General features: G+C 39.4%; 1 protein-coding gene across 2 annotated transcripts; it reads left to right on the top strand.

Moving 5' to 3' along the window:
* Positions 1-7044: 7044 nt before the first annotated feature.
* LOC311028782 (elongin-C) lies at positions 7045-9203 on the top strand. 2 transcript variants are annotated; one of them, XM_084033543.1, is made up of 4 exons: positions 7045-7157; positions 7636-7654; positions 7797-7940; positions 8708-9203. In XM_084033543.1, the coding sequence occupies exons 2-4, from the start codon at positions 7651-7653 to the stop codon at positions 8896-8898; spliced, it is 339 nt and encodes a 112-aa protein (XP_083889669.1). In that variant the 5' UTR covers positions 7045-7157; positions 7636-7650; the 3' UTR covers positions 8899-9203. The 2 variants fall into 2 exon arrangements, with proteins under 2 accessions (XP_083889669.1, XP_083889670.1); XM_084033544.1 differs by having other exon boundaries at positions 7092-7149; positions 7626-7654.
* The last annotated feature ends 688 nt before the right edge of the window (positions 9204-9891 follow it).

Below are 9891 nucleotides of genomic sequence, written 5' to 3'. Positions count from 1 at the left end.
AAATACAAATAATGCTTCGACTGTTTACATTGTTTAGACTGTCAAGATGTCGGCTGCAGGCGTGCTGACGGTGAACGCTTTATCTTTAGATCCAACCTATTCTGACCAATGGTTGCAATTTGATCACTGAATTACTTGCTTACTTACTGACTTGCTAACTTACTGACTTGCTTACTTACTGACTTACTTACTTACTTGCTTACTGACTTGCTTCCTTACGGACTTACTGGCTTGCTTACTTACTGACTTACTTACTTACTTACTTACTGACTTGCATACTTACTGACTTGCTGACTTACTGACTTACTTACTTACTTACTTGCTTACTGACTTGCTTCCTTACGGACTTACTGACTTGCTTACTGACTTACTTACTGACTTGCTTACTTACTTACTTACTTACTGACTTACCTTCTTACTAACTTACTGACTTGCTTACTTACTTACTTACTGACTTACCTTACTTACTTACTTACTTACTGACTTACTTACTTACTTACTTACTTACTTACTGACTTACCTTCTTACTGACTTGCTTACTGAGTTACTTACTTACTGACTTACCTTCATACTTACTTACTTACTGACTTGCTTACTTACTTACTTACTTACTTACTTACTGACTTACCTTCTTACTGACTTGCTTACTGACTGACTTACTTACTTACTGACTTACCTTCATACTTACTTACTGACTTACTTACTGACTTACCTTCTTACTGACTTGCTTACTGACTGACTTACTTACTTACTGACTTACCTTCATACTTACTTACTTACTGACTTGCTTACTGACTTACCTTCTTACTGACTTACTTACTGACTTGATTACTTACTTACTTACCGACTTACCTTCATACTAACTTACTTACTGACTTACTTACAGACTTGCTTACAGACTTGCTTGCTTACTGACTTACTTACTTACTGACTTGCTTCCTTACGGACTTACTGGCTTGCTTACTTACTGACTTACTTACTTACTGACTTGCATACTTACTGACTTGCTGACTTGCTTTCTGACTTACTGACTTGCATACTTACTGACTTACTTACTTACTTACTTGCTTACTGACTTGCTTCCTTACGGACTTACTGACTTGCTTACTGACTTACTTACTGACTTGCTTACTTACTTACTTACTTACTGACTTACCTTCTTACTAACTTACTGACTTGCTTACTTACTTACTTACTGACTTACCTTACTTACTTACTTACTGACTTACTTACTTACTTACTTACTTACTGACTTACCTTCTTACTGACTTGCTTACTGAGTTACTTACTTACTGACTTACCTTCATACTTACTTACTTACTGACTTGCTTACTTACTTACTTACTTACTTACTTACTTACTGACTTACCTTCTTACTGACTTGCTTACTGACTGACTTACTTACTTACTGACTTACCTTCATACTTACTTACTGACTTACTTACTGACTTACCTTCTTACTGACTTGCTTACTGACTGACTTACTTACTTACTGACTTACCTTCATACTTACTTACTTACTGACTTGCTTACTGACTTACCTTCTTACTGACTTACTTACTGACTTGATTACTTACTTACTTACCGACTTACCTTCATACTAACTTACTTACTGACTTACTTACAGACTTGCTTACAGACTTGCTTGCTTACTGACTTACTTACTTACTGACTTACTTGCTTGCTTACTTACTTACTTACTGACTTACTTACTTACTGACTTGCTTACTGACTTACCTTCTTACTGACTTACTTACTGACTTGATTACTTACTTACTTACTTACCGACTTACCTTCATACTTACCTTCTTACTTACTTACAGACTTGCTTACAGACTTGCTTGCTTACCGACTTACTTACTTACTGACTTACTGACTTACCTTCATACTTACTTACTTACTGACTTGATTACTTACTTACCGACTTACCTTCATACTTACTTACTTACTTACTTACTTACTTACTTACTTACTTACTGACTTACCTTCTTACTTACTTACAGACTTGCTTACAGACTTGCTTGCTTACTGACTTACTTACTTACTGACTTACTTGCTTGCTTACTTACTTACTTACTTACTTACTGACTTACTTACTTACTTGCTTGCTTACTGACTTACTGACCGACTGACTTGCTGACTTGCATATCCACTTACATACTTATGATGGATGTGAGGATTTTCACTTATAATCTATAAGTGTTTTAAATTCCCGACCCGTGTTCACGTGTATCTCCGTGGCTCGTCTTCGTCGTCTCCTCTGTGCTCGGCCTCTCAGCCACGGTGACCTCATGTTGACCTTCTCTAATGGGTGCCTCACATTAGCGTTTCCAGTGCAGGCAGGTGGGCTGTTTGTCTCTGATCGTACTGTTTCCAGCCTCAGATCAGTGTCGCGTTACACCTGCCTGGCCTCGGCCAATGTCTTCCTCCGACCGGTCGCCAGCACACACTGCCATCACCTGCAGATTTCTACTTGCTCATCATTATATGTGTTTACTTTGTCTCACATTAAAACACCGGGTGTCATTCCAGCTCCCGTCAATCATCGACATCACGGGTATTTCGCCTTTGAAGGAATATGCAGAAGAGTGCATAATGCTGGTACTTAAAACCTCTATGTTAAGCCGAACTTGTCAGTAATAGTATAGAATATCTCTGTTACTATTCTGATATTGCACAGCATGCTGGATGAGGTTTGGTTGCACAAGCAGGACGGATATAAACCCAAACCTTATAAGTGTGTCCTACCTTCATAGAAGCCGTTTAACAGATTCCAGTGACGGCTGTGATCCCAGCAAACATCTTCATATCCAGCGATGGAGGATGTACCATCTTTACCCCCCCATGTGGCAGGACGGTGACATGTGCCAGTGTGACCCTGGCACGTAGCTGGCATGTATTCCAGTGAGGTCACCTCCACCGTGTCGGGTTTTCACAGAAGGAAAAAAAGTCAGACCAAAACTGGGAAACGAATGGTCCGTAACTGTTTAAATGCTGTTTTTTCTTCTTCTTTCTAACTTTTAAATGTTTTTAATCTTTGTAATTTTACCTATTCCTCAATTGAATAAGGGTTTATCTTTTAGATTCATTCATTCAGTTTTAAGATCATACCATCAATTTGTGGTTTTATTGACAAAGTCAATCAATGGAATAATTAACAATAATTAGAGATTTAAAATGATATCTATCTAGACAAACAGCAAAAATAGACTTAAAATGGTGTCCCCTATAAGGCATCTTAAAGCTGCATTAACAATAAATGAACACATAAACAATACATAATATATATGTATGTAATATATGTATATTTATAACACATAATAATGCAGTTATAAGCAGATATAATGACATGTATTTGTCAAAAACATAATTCCCCTCAAAAGCATTAAAACTAAAGTCTGTTTTGAAAATGTGAGCAGAAGATAATTGTTTTCAAATGTACGGAAGAAAAGTTGTACTTCTACTTAAGTACAGTAAGTATTTGTATATTGAAGAGGATAATTCCGCCTACTGATATACTTGTTACACTTTGTTTCTCTATAAAGGCCAATAAAGTACATTTCGTGTACCTGATGAAGGCTACAGAGACAAGGTAGCCGAAACTCGTCAGGTACAAGAAATGTACTTGATTGGCCTTTATAGAGAAACAAAGTGTAAAAAGTAAGTATTTGTACTTTTACATAGAGATGAAAGCCAGGGTTTCTGTGTATTTTGAACTCTCTGAGGCCGAGAACTCGCTTGTGTTTCTAAAAGTGGATTCCGACTCGTAAGCAGCGAGGGGGATATATCAGCGTTTTTATTTTCTTTTTTAAAACTGTTGCACGGACACCGGTTTCCCCTTTCCATGCCTGGCATAGCTAGCTTAGCTTAGCATCACTTCATCCGTCATAAAACCCATAAAGCCATCACTCTGTCATCTAAAGTAAGCGATTATAAAAGCAAACATGTTCCCACGTGTCACGTATTTATCTGTTTGGATACGGTGGGAGGTTTTCATGTTTTATCTGACGACACGTGAGCTGTGATGTGGGTTTTTTTCCATCAGCAGGGTCTTTAGGTGACTCATTACATTTCAAACAAGCAACACGGTGCATTAAAGCCTCCGGCTACTGAAGATAATGGTTGTCAGGTCCACTTATCCGTCTGTTATTCAAAGATTCATCTTGTGTTGATAACAAACCGACAGAATCCTCTTAAAACAAACACGGAAAGGTACTTTCAGGATTTTTGGAAGATGTTTTCTTTTCTTATGCATCATTCGCTGCTTGTGTTATTATGAGCAAATGTTATTTTATTTAAAAAAAACATAGATAAGCTAGAAAAAGTAATCTGATGTTGATCATATTGTTTTTAGCCGAAGCTAATTTACGATACACTAATAGGGCTTTTGGTTAAAGAATAATAGAAATAGAATAAATAAATCAAATGAAATCAAATGAAAAAGAAAATGTGACACCGAGAGCACGCAGTGTAAAAACAAGATTGTTTTTTTAACGTGACTAATGTTGTCTTAATGGTTGCATAAGTTCATGGCTTTAAATACATATTTGTTGTGTTGAAGGGTGCACTGTTTAATGATCACAATCATGTTGCTACGGCAACTCCAGAGTGCGTCGTGTTAGCATTTCTGCTCATTTTCAGAAACATTTGTTTTGATCTTTTGTTTCTGTAAACAGCTACCTGTGGATTTATTTTATTCTCATCAGAGACCAAGAGACTCGCTGTGTTTTGGTATAAATAATGACATAACCGAATGATTCAGCAAATTTGCCCAAAGTTATGTCCGTCCAGGAATCACACATGAGTCAGCAGTCAAACAATCCCAAAACCATATTAATGTATGTGGCGTTGCTATAGCAACGAGAGCCGCTAGAAGCTGCTAAATAAAGCCAGAGTCTATAGAACCGGAGCTCTTTTAACAGCATTGAAATAGAAATCACATTCCATGTAAATCACTCATCATCAAGGACATGTGATTGTTTCTGATGTGGCTTGCTGATGATGATGCTTCCTTCTCCAAGGTTGGTGAAATTAGGAGCAACATGAGGATTGCGGAGCGCTGTGACTCGCTGCAGGCAAAAGAAGAAAAAAAGGGACAGTCCCCTCAAATTCATTGTGACAAGCCTTTCCCTCCTTTTCAGAGAAGAAAAGGCCCAAAGACATTCCCTCCCCCTCTTCCCTGATATCATGACTAAACTTCTGACCTGGTTTCATTCAGAGCCTCTTCAACGTTCATATATGACCCATGTGTTGACATGTCACCTACTTGTGGTGGGACGAGAAGGGGAAACTTACCATACCAACCCTTATGTGACCTTATATCTTTATTAATAAGCAAAATTAAACCACATTTAAGTGAACGTCATCATATCTGAACGTTTGGCATGCAAGAATGTAAACCATGCTCAACACGGCACATTGGACTGACACAAACACCAACGTTTACTTAGACTAACGAGCATAAACATGGACTAAAGAGACTCTTCCAGCAGGTTAATTACATCCCACCATTTCCAGAATGGCTCGGGGGGCCGAGCGGACCAAAAGTGTGATCCGAGAGCACCGGTGGATGTGTAAAATGGATGGATGATATCACTTGGCACGCCGAGATTGTTTGAATGCATTGTGTGTGTGTGTGTGTGTGTGTGTGTGTGTGTGTGTGTGTGTGTGTGTGTGTGTGTGTGTGTGTGTGTGTGTGTGTGTGAAGGAAGCCCTGTTCTAAGGGCCCACAGCAGCCTCCCCAAAAATAGAGCTGAGAGCAGCTGCAGCGGGGCGAGTGGTTTCAGAGGCACATCAAAGCTCCGGCCTCCGCCCGCCCGCTCTGATCATGAGCAGTAATGGGGTAATGGGGGACTGGAAGGTCAGTGATTGTTTTTGGTTGTGTGTGTGTGTGTGTGTGTGTGTGTGTGTGTGTGTGTGTGTGTGTGTGTGTGTGTGTGTGTGTGTGTGTGTGTGTGTGTGTGTGTGTGTGTGTGCGTGTGCGTGTGTGTGTGTGTGTAAGTCAACAGGCAGTGAACAGGCGGGAGGCTACTGGAACTTTCTGGAACACAAACTGACAGCATAGCTAAGCCTGGTATTACTGTAAGACAAATATCGGGTCAGGTGTCGCCCCTCTGCACACGTCACCGTCTAATGTCTGGTGCAGCAATGAGGCACAGACAATTAAACAAGCCAGCTGTAGATCCAAATCTGTGTGCGTAAATACATAAAGGAATGTCTTGTAGCATATCACACTCTACGCTCGGTGTCACGCAGCTCAGATATCTCAGCGTCCATATGGAAAGCCTCACATTTCCACAGTCATCACTTTTCCTGCATGACAGAACTCAGGGCAAAGTCACATTCTGATCCTGACCGTGACCGTAACTGATCTACACACACCTCTTACCTGTGAGGAGGAAACTCTATGAGCTATAACGGCTGTCATGAAACGAACATCATACTTATTATCTAGATTTGAAAATGTGGGCCTTGATATACTGACACAGGTAAATACTCTAACTTTTATAATTAATATAATATATTAAATTAATTGCAATCTTCTAGCTGGACTTTTGGAAAGTATACGATAGTGTAGATTGCATACCTCTCTCTCTCGCTCTCTCATTCTTGAATCCAGATTTATGGGTCTGCAAAATGTCTCTGTCATGTCTCATCAGCACCTGCTCTCGCCCATCATGCCTAATGGAGACATTCGGACGGGGTAACCTGCAACACAGGCGCCCCCTGTAGGCTCAACATGGAAAACTCTTCTGTGCAAAAAAAACAAAACAAAAAGCAATGACTAGTCATCTCAGCTCTTTATTAAAAATGAATATCCTTATTTCCCCCTCACTTATCCCCAAAATCTAGTGACACTGACTAATAATGGACAGCAGATGAGTAAATTCATTATCCAGAAATAGCTTTATCACTTACTTATTGTCTACGACATTTTCTTTTCTTGTTAAATCGAAGGAAAAAAATATAAACAGGATTTAGATTTTTAAAACTGACGTTTTTTCCCCATGGGTCCGTTTCTCTCCGCAAATCTACGGAAGACATTTATCGCGGACCGGTAGTTCACACAAACTACATCCGGGTAACAGTAGCCTGGTGGCTAACGTTAGCAGGAACGCAGTCCACTCTACATTCGACTACACTCGAGTGGTAAGACTGTTTTATTCGGGGTTACGTGTTATATTCTGTCCGTGTCGGACTGTTAATCCGATATTAATGTTTTAAAACTGTAAATAATCGATCCAATCAAATCAATTAGGACGTTATCGCCGGTTTTGACGTTTACTTGCTGGCTAGCTGGCCGACGGCTGCGGAGTCACTGGACATTTGGATGGAGAAAGAAATTAGCACTAATCCACATTTGATGGTTTTAAGATACAGATTTAATTAAAGATAGCCACGTTACATTGTGGTACGTTAGTTTCAGCCTTTTTAAGCTATTTGTTTTAGCCGTGTCAACGTTAAACTCGACGAGTAATTCCAGTTAATATACGGAATATCTTACGTTAACGTAATGGTGAGCATAGTTCGGGTCCAGCCCAGGCTATTTTATATTGTATGCTCGGGGAGGGTCTTTGTGCCATAAATACGAGTCCTGACTTCATGTTTTATATGTTTTCCTTCAGGGTTAACAAGAAACTACCGAACAGGATGGGTGAGTGATCACTGATCCTAACGCACCCAACGATAATGTGGTTTTCCCAGTGTATTACATGTCTGTTCACAGTCGGGACGTGTGGTATTTGAACATTTGGTCTGCAGCTGTTGGAGGTTCATCAGTGTGTGTTGCTCCACAGACGGTGAAGAGAGAACCTACGGTGGCTGCGAAGGGCCAGATGCCATGTACGTGAAGCTGATCTCTTCAGACGGCCACGAGTTTATTGTGAAAAGAGAACACGCCTTGACATCTGGGACCATCAAAGCCATGTTGAGCGGACCAGGTGAGGATTCAGTGATTAAGAAGTCCAGCTTGGCTTAAAATACATTTATAATACAGTACATGGATGAGCTCATGGTGTTTTCTGTCTAGACTGCTGGCTTCCTGTTATTCTTTTTAACCTGTTTAAATGTGATTTTGTGGATTAACTACCTGGGGATGTGCAAAGCAAGGCTTCCATCTGTAATGAGAAGTTTGAAAATGCCTAAAGATCTAAATACTTGGTGGATTATGCCTGAAATTAAAACATCATGTGCAATTGGTTACTTCATGTGTATGCTATATCACCATGATTTAAATAATTGTTGGTAATAAGTTCTATTCAGATAGCTGTAACCTTTTGTAAACTGTAGACGCAGTATTGTTATTACAGCTGCAAAGGTAATGTTGAACAAACACGGGTATTTTTGGGGGGTATTTAGGCAGTACTGTCTTAAGACCCAAGTACCAAAAATATACTATATATGAATTACTTACTGATTCAGGCGAGTAAAGTTTGTGTAAAAAATAAATAAATAAAAAAGTCAACTTTGGACCAAATTAAAATCAGACTTGCTCCTTTTTTACTTTTTTTTTTTTTTTGTATTGCCTTTTTTTTAGTCATGTCCAGGTGGTGGCACTATGCTCCCTCCACACAGCTAAAACCTTTTAATTTAGCAGAAAGCATCTTGCAGACTTCGATAGCTACATCGAGGATAAATCTCTTCTAATCCATGAATTCAGAATAGTTTGTTCCAAACTCGTATACCTACTGTAACCCTCCATCTACAGGTCAGTTTGCTGAAAATGAGACTAACGAAGTGAACTTCAGGGAGATTCCGTCTCACGTCCTGTCCAAGGTCTGCATGTACTTCACCTACAAGGTCCGCTACACCAACAGCTCCACAGAAATACCCGAATTCCCCATCGCTCCGGAGATCGCACTGGAACTGCTCATGGCTGCAAACTTTTTGGATTGCTAAAGTTACGGATATATAATGTGCAGCTTAAAAAACGTTTTAGATTTTTTTTTTCTTCTTCTGAATATTTAAAATGTTCTGCCATTTACTTATATGTAACATGAATATAAGTATGTATGTCCCCATGTTTTCTTTTTTCTTTGTTGCACCCGGTTTGTCATAATTTTACTAGTAATAAACGATTCATTTTAATGTAAAAATGGTTATGGCAGGCTGCATCACTTTGCCCAGAATCAGATAAATTTGCCCTCACCCCAGAAATGTTACCTCCCCTCTCCAGACGAATAAAGACATGTTTGGTGAGCACACTCTTTTGTCAGTTGCTACTTCACTATGCATGTCCCATATGAAGTATAGATCACTTTAAAAACCTGAATAAACACCTGCATCATACCTCGATTGGGAGTTTTGGTCAAACTCAACTACAACGATAGAAAATGTTTAAAAGAACTGTTGACACTAAAATGCATGATTACGTGCTTATCTAATGGCAGTGAAACAATATTCACATTTTATATCTGCTCAGGCTCTGTTCATCAGTAATCTCATTTAACATTACATTAAGCAGATGTTTTTATTCAAAGTGAGTTATAGATTCAGTGCAACAGTATGTCACTGTCTAGTACGGTAAGTATAAAGATGTAAGGCATCCTGGTGAGACCCACACCGACCCAGGTGGGACTTGAACCCACAATCCCCAGCTTCGGAGGCTGATACCTTATCCATTAGGCCACTGGGTCATAGCATGATGGTTTACGGTCACATCTCGTAGAAGTACAGCGTGACTGAAGACCTGACTTGGACTTGCAAAGTGACTTGTGAGCATCTGGGTTTGAGAAGATAAAGTGAAGTGTACGTATCGTTAGCAATATTTACTTTAAAGGAAAGGTTTTTTTTGTGATCACATACTCAAAATGCTAATGCTGTATGCTAAAAGATAAAAGAGAGATGATATGGTACATGCTTGGAATTCCTTAGATAGAGCTATGGTGTGTT

Source organism: Eutrigla gurnardus (assembly GCF_963514095.1).
Source record: "Eutrigla gurnardus genome assembly, chromosome: 18".
NCBI lineage: Eukaryota > Metazoa > Chordata > Actinopteri > Perciformes > Triglidae > Eutrigla > Eutrigla gurnardus.
Note: the sequence above shows the minus strand (reverse complement) of the source record. Positions and strands in the feature narration are given on the sequence as shown.